The 12,752-nt window shown below is 47.8% G+C and overlaps 1 protein-coding gene across 1 annotated transcript in view; it reads right to left on the reverse strand.

The window, feature by feature from the left end:
• The window catches only part of CENPP (centromere protein P), an 88,138-nt gene that overhangs the window by 306 nt on the left and 75,080 nt on the right, over positions 1-12,752 (reverse strand). Inside the window, exons 6-7 of the mRNA XM_069865514.1 lie at positions 1,580-1,659; positions 143-234 (exon numbers count right to left, since the gene is read on the reverse strand). Coding sequence (XP_069721615.1) covers positions 143-234; positions 1,580-1,659 — 172 coding nt within the window. The remainder of the gene's footprint in view (positions 1-142; positions 235-1,579; positions 1,660-12,752) is intronic.

The following is a 12,752-nucleotide window of genomic DNA, read 5'->3' on the forward strand; positions in this document are numbered from 1 at the left end:
GGTGAAGCTCAAGTCCCTGCTAACCGGGGTGGGCTTTGCCTGGCTGGGGTTGGTGAGATCCCGTCTTGGCCAGAGGTGTTGATTGAGAAAAGGGACGTGTTCTGCTTGCCAGCTCAGCAAGGGGCCCTGCAGGGAAACTTACCTTGCTCCGGTACTTTAGTCAGGAGGTCCAGAACAGGTGTCGTTCTCCCTTCTTCATCCACGTGTATCTTCCAGACAACCAGTAACTCCAGCCTGCGTGGTGTGCACAGAACAGCAGGTCAGGGGCAGCCCCTGGGGTCATAGTTTCTCCCAAGCGGGCAGTGTGTGTGCAGGAGGGCGACACGCAGGGTTCTCTAGTCAAGTACGCAGGGATTGCCCTGGAACAACATCCCATCTGCTTCCCTGCATTGTGCATTCCCCTCCGATACCTGCTTTTGTGAGAACTCCGTACGGGAAGCACGGCTCGCCCACCCCAAAGCTAAGCTGGCAACACCGGCTCGCACCAGGAGGACGCTGCCTTTCTCAGGGCTGGAAATGTCCCCTTCCAAGAGGATTCGTCAGCCTTTTGCAAAAGTGTTAAGAAGCCTCTGAGAGTTTGAGTGTGGTTTCTTCTGGGATTCTGCAAATAAATCCATCTGCAAGTGTGTTTGGTAGCAGCCCCCTGGAATGGCTTGAAATTCTCAAGTCCCGTAGTGGTGGGCGAGAGGGGCCGTGGGCTGGGACTGGGCGCCTGCCAGCCTCAAGAGAGACTGTAAAATAAAGCTGCTTATTTTCTAACTGCGATGGTCTGACAATCATTCATTTCAGCAGCCCAGAGTTAAAGCATTTAATGCCAAATCTGCTGTTTAAAACTATCTCTTATGGTTTATTTGCCAGCTCCACAAACAAATACAATAGAGGGAAATAGGCTTTATTTCCGGCTGGTTCCATATAAATTAATGCACGTTACAGTGAAGATGGAATAGAAGGACGTGTTCTGATCCCTTCACAAAAAGTGACTTTTCCTGGCCCTTACAGAATTCTGACTTTGCCTCCTCGAGGAGCGTGGCCAGTGTCCCCCCGGGCCCAGCGAGAGGGACGGTGGCCTCAGCATCCGCTCTGCCCATTGCTCTGCTTGTGTAATGCAGAAAGAAAATCAAACCTGGCCGAGCTGGACGTGGTTTCTGACGTGTGAGAGGGAGAGAGCATCCTGCATCCCTGCACTTTAAATTTGGACTCTTCAATGGAGCATGAGCTCCCAAACCCAAGACAGTTACAGATATTTTTTCTTAAACTACAAGGTAAAGGCCTTTCTTTCCACCAGGCTTTTTAAAGGAGTGGCCATGTGTGGTAGCCAGACACCTGCCTGCCTGACCTAACAGGGCATGTTTTGGGGTTTTTTTCTGTTGGTTTTTTTTTTTTCTGTTTCTTTCCCTAGTGTTTTTAATGTGTGGTTATAGCTCTAAAATGGAACACACATCATCTGATTGCAATGTGTCAGAGGTGTTACAGAGCACAGAGCGACTTCTGTTCAAGGAGATCGATTCTGTATAGGTTATCAATAGATTTGCCACAATCCTCTAGCTGTGTGAATCAATAACTGGAAGTATCGGCTTACCCAGAAACCGTGGGGTTCCTCAGAGTTATACAATCGCCCTGCAGTCCTTCCGGAAGGGTCACGATGTCAGGATATTTGCCCTGTGAACAAACAGGTTCCAAAAGGTGCAAATTAGGTCAGAAAGGTCACGGCAGCCGGGGCAGTTTTTGGCCCATCCTTTCCACCGCAGGGGGGTTCAATTTGCTGCCACGTTCAGCCTGCGTTTCTAATAGTTAAGAGAAATGATACCAATGGTTTCAATTCTGAGGAGCCGCTCAAGTTGTGAGGGTTTGGGGTTTTTAGTGCCATTGACGTGCTCTCAAGGGATACATCGACTGGTCACCTCAGACAGGCCGGGATCGCTCACCTGCACTGAGGCTGCAAAAGCCATTACACAAGACGCAGGAAACTGTGAAAGAGCATTTTTTAGCCGCGTTTTGTTTGTTTAATCCAATACCGCACTGTGGTACCGCACAGCATCGCGGGAACAACCCAGATCCCGTACCAGCACTGCCTGCTGCTCCCTAGGAGACGGGGTCCCCGAGCTCCTTACAGCACTTTGAAGGTGTAAAGAAAGTCAGGCAGCGAGATATGGAGAAACCCCCCATGACCAGAACACAACGGGATAACGGCAAATGATAAACCAGAAACAACCACTGCCTACTCTCAGCTGTCCCTGTTACATCAGAGCCACTGCCAGTCACTCCACTGTGCAAAGCTGCTCCTTGTCCCATCACCGCGGGTGCTGGTGTTTTGCAGCCTCCGGCACGTGCCCTGAGCTACCCAGCACACAATCTTTGCTCTAACTGTGCTAAATGCTGTGACACAACAGCACAGCCGCCGTGTGGAAGGAGTACGAGGAGCTGCGTACACATTAAAATGCTGGGAAAGAACACAATTCCTGACCCTGCAGGGCTGTGCGGTCGCAGGGGGGAACGGAGCCCAGACGCTGCCTGTCGGTGTGAGGACTGCGACGCGGTGCTTGCTCAAACTGTCTTACGTACGGGATACAGAGCTCTGCTCCACAACCTGCAGTTTGTAAGTTGTGAAAAATCTGTCAGCCTAAATCGCTGTTCGGCGCTCAGCGGGCACACGGCACATCCTGTGGAAAGAAACCCGGGGAGTGCAGCTTTGAAAAGCACCAAGGAAAAGGAGCTGGGTTTCATAGGGCTGCGCCTCATCTGGCAGCCTGAGATCGCGGCCAGATGTGACCTTGCTCCGGCTTAGGAATTTAAGACATACTGAAGGGGGGTTGCAGAATGCCAAATGACATCAAACACTTGGAATTTGCCAGTGCTCATTCCTACGAAGTCCCCTGTGCTGTACTTCCCATGGGGACGCAGACCAGGACCTGTCCTGGGAACAAAGACACTCGGGGGACAACAAAGCACCTGGCAGTTACAGCCTGAAAAGGTGGCTGATCGCAGGTCACTATGCAACGCTGCCCCTGCGATGGGCCAGGACTTTGATTTTCCTTACGTGCCTTCGTGTGCCTGGTGTCTTGGGATTCAGGGAATCCAGCATCTCTGAAGCTCCGGCTGCAAACTCCAGACATTCAGATCAGCCTGTAGCTGGGGAACCGAGGCTCCTCTCTCACAGGAGCCCCAAGTTTCCCATAGCCAAACACTGACTCATGTTTTATCCTGATCCGCCCACACTGAGACCACTGGGAATCACAAGGGAAAATGGATCAGAAACACTGGACAGAACCGGGGCAGAGGCGGAAGGCAAAGCTACCGCACCCGCGGTCAAGAGAGAACTGGCAATTCAGGGAAGAAGCTTCAGGAACCGCAGGCCCACGGGCCGCCTTTCGCACCGCACACACAGAACGCAGCGTCCGCGTCCCGCAGCAGAAACATGGGAACTGGCAGGCAAAAGGAAACCCAGGCACGTGCTGCACGCACGCTGCAACGGCCCCGACAGAACCGCACTTCCACGTACTCTTTGTGGGTGCTGGATCATCACCTCACCCTCTCTGCTGTATGACTTCCCTGAGTTTCCCCCCAGATGAAGATGAAAGCTGAGCAGCAAGCAGGGTAGCGGACGGCCCCGACGCTGGAAGGTCCCTTGGGAACGTCGGTAACTCCTGCGGGATCTCGTGAAGTCGCTGGGCGCCTCAGACACCACATCCAGCAGCGCGATGCCAGATGGGAAGGATCAGCCACAGCTGCACTAAGCACAAACTGACTTTAATTGAGAAATATCTTTCCTCAGATGACTTTTAAATGTCAGTTTGTGATCAAAACCAAACGCCCATGCTATTATTACTTCTGGACGGAAATGGCTTTTCCAGCTCCTTCAGGAGTCCAAGCAGGGAATCTTATGGGAACTAGGACAGAGCTGGGCTCAAATCACACAGGACGAGCATCGCGATGGCACACAAAGTCTTCCCGTTCTCCCACAACAGACCTTACACACACACGCACACAGAGCACTGTCTGAGTGAACACACTTGTGTCTATTTTTAAACAAATACCTTATTCTTCAGCTGTTTCACACTGCACTGCAGCTTTCTGCAGGCTACAGCTCTTGCAAAGAACGTGGTTTCAGTTACTCAGCCTCAGAGCCCTGACTTGGAACGCAGAGCAAAACCGGCAAGGCAGGAGCAATGCTAAAAGCAGACAAAGTTGCTTCTAAGCCATGTGCAAGAAAACATGCTGCTCCGCTCCCCGAGGGAACAGCAGCTCCCGCTGGACACTGACCCTGCCCTCGCCGCTCCATCAGGAGGACGCTACGCAACGAGCACTGCGCCGGCAGCCTCCATCCGCTGGCTCTCCCACAGAGGTCTGGTCACACTGAAAATGTTAAAGATGTTTAAACAACTAATAATTATATACAAACTCTATTCACTTCTATACTTGTCTTTAAAGCATGGCCGAGCCCCACAGCCTCTGGATCACCAACATGGATGTTTTGGAGCTGCATGTTCTTAAAGGGGCCATTTGGTCCCAGTGAGATTCAGGCTTGAGCAACAAACATGTAAACATGAGCAAAACCTGGCCTCAACATAGCCCTGCTTGAGCAGGCCTCACCATTTGTCAGGACTAACCCCAAATATCGGTGCTAGGAAACAGGGATTGCTGAAGCCTCAGCACCAAAGGGAGTTCTGTGCCCAGAACCACCTGTTCGAGGGGCAGGTTGCTCAAGGAGGGTGCAGTGTTAGCTTCTGCATCCCCGCTTCACGTGGCTTTGCAAGGACAAAGACAGCTTAGTCTGTGCCTGAAAGATAACTGTGTCGTAACCTAAGAGCAATGATTTAAATTAAAGCAAAAAAATGTCAATCTTTTCAGAAGACAGACAGTGCGGAACTAAACCTCAGCTCAAGTGTGACATTAAAAACATCGTTAGCACATTAGAGGTCAACTTTCATCAGACTGTTATCTCCTGCTTTGGGAGACGGCAGCACGCTTTGCTATTTGGAGGAGCATAAATATCAGTTTGAAGCAACTGGGATATGTAATAAACTAGAGCTGTGAAAAGAAGCAGTTGTATCTACTACTGCATAAGAAACACTGACAAAACCTGGTTTTAAACAATAAACTATGAATTATAGAATTACAAAAGAGAAATACCATATAAATGTGTTCTTGCAAGCTATACTTTTCTTTAATGTCTAGACTGAAATCTGCTTAAAATGCTTTGCTAGGGCTAGAATTATCAAACCTTTGAGCAAAGACCGGCACATGGAAAGGTCAAAGCACAAAGGATCCCGAAAGTCACCATGAGGTTTCTCATTCTGTGCAATTAGGGGAACTGAAACCAAGAACAGACTATGCTCTTCCCCTTTCAACTAAATTACACGGCACAAACCCACTGTATTTGAAACGGGATTTATGAACCCTCACCACTCACAATTACATCTCAGAATAAACCCATCTTCCACCTTCCCCTCGGAGCAAACATTTCACTGGAGGAACGCAGCCCTGCTGGGGTCTGTGTTATGCGAATCCCACCAGGGGTCTGCAGAACCACGTTCACCAAAAGCAGCACACAATGAGAAAGCAGAGCTGTCTACACAGCAGTCACACAACATCTTACGCCCTGCTCTGCTCCCGTTTCTCAGAACTAAAGGCACAATTGAGATACCAACTATATTGTTCCCATAGCAAACAAGCACCCTGGAAATGAGGATATCTTTCTCCAGAGGAGCTGGGGAGACTTGCAGGCTGCTGGCGCTGCCTCCAGAGACTTTGCCTCTCCCCACGGGACACCTTGCGCCAGCCCTGGGCTCCAGAGCCACCTCCACCTCCTACAGCTGCTCTCTTGGGCACAGACCTGAAGGTCAGAGCAGGCCATGGGCAAGAGGGTAGAAAGGATATTGCTCTGAACAAGGTTGATTCTGACTCAAATATTTGTACAGCAGAATTCAGGGCACTGAATTCATCGGTGCATCCACTAGGAGCAACGACGCACAGCTGCCAAGCAAAGCCATCTTCCTGTGCTCCACCTTGTTTGCTTTCAAAGGCCAAAGCTGCAGGGACCAGGAACCTTCTGGGACCTGCTGTGTCAATATTTGGTTCATTGCTAGGTGCTGCTACAACACAAACAGTAACAGCAGCGCTGAGGCCAGCTGCCGGGGGAATCCGTGCACCGCCAGTGCAACCCCCAGGCGGATTTTATTTGAATTTAACCACCTGGCACATTACAGACAGCTGCTGGGAACAATACATTTTGTGTCCAGTGGAAAGAAGATTAGCTACGATTGCAGCTTAGCTTTTCTGATGGGTGAAAAAAAGAAGGAATTAAAATAGGGAGAGAAAGGTGGCAAGAGGGGCACAAATGAGCAAAGAGTAGGATCAGAAAGTTTGGAAGTGATGGACAAGTGAGTAAAGATAGCTCAAGAAGACGGAAATTAAAGCAACAACCAAAAAGAAGATCCTGCATTCCCAGCATTTAAACATGTAGTTATCCTCCGCTTCCACACAAAGACAAGGATGTGACTCTCGACGGGTCCATTCCCAGCCCCGAGCTGAGTCACAGCAGGGACTGTCCGGGCACACAGATACTCCAAGTGTTAGATGAGAAAAGTGAGAAGGCAAGCACTGTAATGTTATTTAAAAAGTAGTTCTGGATTACTTCAGTATTCATTTTTTCCCCTGTAGAAAGACCTCTGGATGACTCTTCCCAAACACCCTGTGCACTAACACTTGAGGCCTCCAGCATGTTCTCTATCTCTGGCTTTTCTGTTTTTCCCCTCACTAGCATCCACTCACCGCTGCCCCTGCCAGCAGAAGCAGCGCTGTCTGGACTACACACAAGCTTATTCCTCTCAAAAATAACTCATGTGCCAGCTCTTACAACCCCAGAAACCCCACTACTCATTTTTAACATGTCCTGTTGCCCAATGGATTCAGAACTACTCTCTCTCCAACATTTCAATCCTTGTTAACTCCTAGGAGCTTTCCTGCCGATTTCTACGAGACAAAGAGGTTGTGACATTTAATGAGCAAATGTACTGTATAAAATCAATTGAAACATTTAATGAAATGAAATTAAAGCATTTCAGACACTGAGGCAGTTAAAATGAATTACCTTGTAGCTATGTGCTTGTAAATGGATTACGAACAAAGCAGTACAGAAGCAGCAAAATGGTTTCAAGTAGAAAATGAGCAGCTAGTAAAGAGGAAATACAAGTTAATCAATCACACTCGGAGATGCTGCAAGCATCTTGGGGTGTACCTAAATCTCCCACTGAAGCAATACACAAACGTTACTACAAACCAACACTATGCATACGTGTGTTACACACTAAATATGGTCTGTGTCATCTCCAATACTCATTATTGCACTTCTTTACCCTAGCATTTTCCTACTTGACATGTAACACACTTCAGCATGACCTCACACAGCTTTCAGCGGGACGGCTGCAGAGCACGGCGTTTATCAGTGCCTCACTCCCCACGCTCGTTTCTGAGCGCCCATTCTTTCTGCCCAATTCACTCATTTCAGCCACAAGACGTGGGAGCTGCTCTCCTGAACTGACTCTGCTGAAAATGTTGGGTGAAAACCAGCTGACAGAAGACTGCTTCAGTAATCGGCTTTCTTTCCTTCTCAAACCGTTTGCTTCGCCAGCACTAGGTCCATTAACAACTTCAGGTGAACAGGTCTTCAAGGAGGCAGCGCGCCCTCCCCACTGGAGCAAACATGGATGCGTCAGCGTGCTCTGCAGTGACGTCTCTGCATATTCTGCACGGCCACAACTGTAAACTCAGTTCGATGCTGTTTAAGTGAAGCTCACATGATAGAAATAGTTTCATGAGAAACTACAAAATAATTTTTCTTTTTGTGCAAACATCCCAAAAGGCAGGAACGCCGCACTCTCCACCTCTACAGATGATTTTTATCAAAAAACCAAAAAAGTCAAACCCCAGATCCAATCTGAAACTAAACTGGCTAGGTTAAAACGTGTGAAAACAAAGGGGTACCAGAAAGATCCTTAATCTCACTGACAAAAATCACATACAATTTCTGAGTGTTACTCTGAACTGTTGCCTTAAAATGATGGTAAATCTCTTGATGCTTCAATCTTTCAGCTAAAATAGAACTGCAGAGTCATTAAAAGCTACTTCAGAGCACAGAGGGTGATTCAAACCGAAGTCCCTTCAGCTGCCCCAGGAGATGGTATCCCATTGCCTGGTTAGGGTAGAAGGCAGCAGCCTTTCAGCCAGTTTCTGGCAGAACCTGAGTTCCCTCTCAGGTTATTTCCATATGGGGATGCACTGTTTTGAAGTAGGGTTTCATAAAGCAAGTATCCACGGATAGTTCAGCTATTCCCACTCTCCCTGAGCTCCTTCGCTTTCTCTCCCCTCATCCCTGCCAGCAGAACCGCCTGGGTGGCCACGCCTGTGTCCAGACAGGGAGCAAAGCCTAGGAAAAACCGGCATTAGATCTCTCAAAATGACTAATAGCCCAGCCACACGACCAGTAGCCGGAAAGGGCTTGGAGACAGCGCTTCGGCTGGAATGACTAACGCTGCTGCAGATCCCATCTCCTCCGACTGTTTTGGCTGTTTCCCTCCGACGGCTGCCGTGCCGTGTGCAAGCAGGATGAAGGGACCTGAGTGCATCACAACCAAACAAGGGCAAATCCTCTTGGGTCAAAAACTGCTCCATGTCCATATGGGACTCTTCTCCAAGGAGCGGTGCCAAAAGGCAAAATACCTCTATGAAGAAAGGAGCGCTGGACAAGAACAGTGACCAACAGCTCCTGTCTGAGCCTCCTCCGAGACACACTGAGCTTCGGATACGACATTAACACAAAGCTTGTCATGTTCCTACTACTGCAAATAACAGCATCTCAGTTCCGAAGGGGGCAATTTTAGCTAGATTGCCATTGTCCAAAAGAAATAACTGTTGATTTTGAAACAGGACAGTGCAGGAGCTGAACTGGGTTTGGAGAGCCAGGCATGCCAACGCCCCAGTGAGCACCAGGTCTGAGGAGCCCCTTCTGCCTCTCACCACTCCCCTCCTCAGCTGACAGCTTCTCCTCCTCATCCTGCGTGACATGAGAAGAGACAAGGGACATGACTAGAGATAATGAGAACAGCAAGAGAAGCCGGTGCTTCAGAAAGAACTCTACTTGTTCTTCGGCCACTTGATGAGTCCTCCAGGGGCCAAAGGAATGGGAATGCAAAGGATTTACTGCAAAGAACAGGCAGAAATTACCGTACAAAGTAAAACTCAAAGCACCGCTGATGTTCTCCTTAGACAAGGTGTGGTTATACACACACACACGCACAGGCTCCCAGGATAACACAGGCTGTTGGGATGGATGCTATGTAGTTCTCAGCATTTCGCTCTCCCAGATGGCACAGGGGAAATGGTGCTGAAGTTTCAGGAAACAGCAGCTCCTGTTTGGCACAGGTCTGGCCACAAGTGCTGTCCAGACTGTGAAGGAAGCCTAACAATCACTTCGTGAGGTGTTTGTAGCTTGTACTCAATCCTGACCCTTGCGCACAGTGGAACTATAAATCTCTAGAAATGTCATAATCATACAAATACCCATTATTAACAATTAAACTTGGACATCAGATAGGCACACGCATCTCCCTGCCATCTTCCCCTTTACATTCCCAGTGGCAGCACGCTGCAGAGACTCTGAACAAGTCCTTTTTGCCGTTGTCCACCAAATCACCTAAACAAACCATCTGGCACCACTGTTTGCAATGGGGAAAGCAGGAACCAACAAGCAAAGACAACTGATTTTTAGTTTTAAAAGGAAACCGCAAGCAAATTGCTATTTCCCTCAAAGTGTCTTCTCGTACCAGCTGCCAACAAATCCTTCTTCTTCACTAAAGAGCTTCAAAATATTTGTGTCCTCTGTTTATATCCCCTTCCTGAGACAGTCTCTCACTGCAGAGGCATCCTGTCGCTACTTTCTACTTCGTGTTAAACCAACAAATGTGAAAACCTCGCAGGCCACAAACAGAAGATACGGAGCAGCCACCGGAACCCACTGACGTCTGCCAGATGAAACTTCAAACCAACACTTTTATCTGTAAGATCAAGTATTAATTTCCTTATTTCACTTCCGATAGAACTGAAGATGGCAACAGCACACAAATGAGGTTTATTAAAAATGGTACGAACCTTCTGGAGAGAATACAGGGTTCTCTATGGACACTTTTTTGACATTTTGCCTACAAACAGAAAGTGCAACCAATCACGAGCATGTACACAGAAAGAATTCATTGCTTTGAAAGGGTAAACAAATAGGGAAAGACCATTAGAATAATGATCTATTCTTAATTTTAATGAATTCTAAATGATCTATTTTGAGTGCTTACCCCCAGATAAATTCACACTAATTTTCTATATTTAGAATACAGACTTTTTCTACAGGTTCATTTTAGTCCTGTCTTCTTTACTTAAGTGGCTTAAGAGAATCACTGTCTCTCTGCTCTGGGTACAATGTTGGTGCCTACTGAAGAAAATGGAACTGCTTGTAAGGAGCAGTGGCCAGTCCTGAATGAAAGCTGACAGCAGGTTTACGCCTGAACAAATACTCAATGCTTTTTGTGATGTGTTGTTAATATTTTTAAATACATGAGGAAAATCTGGGTTTATTTTCTCTTAAGGTTTCCCAGCAACATTTTTTCCTTCTTATTCTTTTTCCTTAAGGATATTGGTGACCACCGATTACAGGGAGGAATGCAGTAACTGCTATAGGGTTCAGAAATGCAGGGTGCTGCCAATCCCAAATTGCCTATCTCGAGTTTTGTGCTGACTTAAACAGTTGTAAATTTATTTTTTTCCCATTGCTACTTTTTTCCAACTATAAACTTCACTTTATTTTAAAAAAACGCATCAGTAATTCCAAAGTTTGGGATTCCATCTTCGTCTCTGATGAAAATCAGATGAAAAAAAGCTTCACCAAGACAACTAAGAGTAAAGTAACTTAAAAAATTCATTACAGTCTTCTATTTCATAGAAAGGTTAAAAAAACACTGGGGTCATTTTCAGGACTGTGCCTTTCTTTTCTGAATTCCTGAGCAAAACAGAGCACTTTCCAATCCTGAACGCATATGTGATTTTTGACTCACAGAAAGAATATTTTCACTAGTGTTTGAGGAATGAATTAAATAATGAATCCAACTTCAACACAGCCCTCCTCTAAATAACACAAACCCAAAGACATAAGGCAATGTGTGTTAACAACAATGTGAGAGAAAGCTATACGGAAGCTGTGGGACGTTTCCAGCTGCAGAACAGCCTCTTGCCTTGGTCCAGGTCGGATGTGCTGACAGGCGATAGCGCACGGGGTGCCTGCAGGCAACAGCGCTGGTAACGGGACGTTAAGGTGTGGGCACGGGGCTGCTGCTCACCTGAGGCACCACTTGGAGGAGAACAGGAGGGATCCTGGGAAGCCAGAGGTAATAAAGGAGAGTATCGTGTGCGCGGGTGGCCCACCCTGACCTGCAGTGCCACTGATCAGACCGCAACATGGAGAGGCAGGATATTGCAGAAGTACAAAGGGAGGAGGAGTGCCAAGTGTTCCCGGGTCGCTCAAGGGAAAAATGACAGGACAACCAGGTTATGATAACCAAGCAAGGGAATAAAGGCTGCACATCTGGGTCAGCAGATGTACAGGCTGTGTATTTTGAAGTGGCTGAGAAAACAGCCTGTGAGGGGAAAAGAGGAGGAAAGGAAATAAAGGAATATAAGGCAAAGCAAATAACATGATCGAGGCTGTTCAGGGGCAACCTAGGACACAGCCTGGGGAAGACAAGTAAATCTGTCTATGTTCTGATCATCCTGTCTGGCTGTGCTGTGGTCAGAACGGACAGGGGCGCTCTCTCCGGCAGTGAGGAACTACTGGAACGGGTGGACTGGGTATCCCCAAATCCTAACACTGTCTAAAGTTGGAGGACCTAGAGATGAAACATGGCATGCAGATAATTTTAGATTTGAGTGTCTAACGGTGCCATAATAACGCTTTCAGTTTTGTTTTCTAGTGTTTTCCTAGCAACTACTGATGTTGTATACGCTGCCGGTGCTGAGCACTGAGTTGGTGTTTTCATTTGCAAGCCCTGTTTAAAGACCACGGTGGAAGACAGCCCGACCAAGGCAGTCACATCAGCTTTAGAGGTGCTTCACCTGACACTCGGGCAGTTGCAGCAAGGAGAGGATTTTCTAAGGCTGAAGGAACCAGTGCCACTTGCCTTATACTTCATAGTCACTGTGTGTAACAGGAAAGCCAGAGGACACCAGGTACTGTTGGTCTATCAACAAATACAGAGATGACAACCTAAGGAGCCCGGCTGGAGGATTTCCTAGAATTCTGCAATCAGAGGCAGCACATCCAAGGCAGATGCATCAACCCAGAGTTTCACAGGGGTGAAGGCTGGCCAGATCCACTGTACCAGCAGGCAATCCGACGTCCCAGCAGGGCAGGCTTCTGGAGATGCACGTGCCTGAGTACGATCAGAAAATGAGCCCAAGACAGCAATCGGAAGTCTAAGCAGCCATGTTTAAGGAGATAATAAAAAGAATGCTGTTGCTTTTGTCTCTAATAAATACACCATCATTTAACACATTTTAGCTGACAGGCATAACCCTTAGAAGATCCAGTTTGCTCTTCTTTTCTGCCCTTGTGCTGGCAGAACAACTGTTGTGCTGTTGCCCGACTCTCTTTGCAAACCAAGGCTGTCGGCACAGGGACAGAGCCATACTCTCTCCGCTCAGATGCTAGCTCC

The sequence above is a fragment of the Phaenicophaeus curvirostris genome, chromosome 11 (assembly GCF_032191515.1).
Source record: "Phaenicophaeus curvirostris isolate KB17595 chromosome 11, BPBGC_Pcur_1.0, whole genome shotgun sequence".
NCBI classification, from domain to species: Eukaryota; Metazoa; Chordata; class Aves; order Cuculiformes; family Cuculidae; genus Phaenicophaeus; species Phaenicophaeus curvirostris.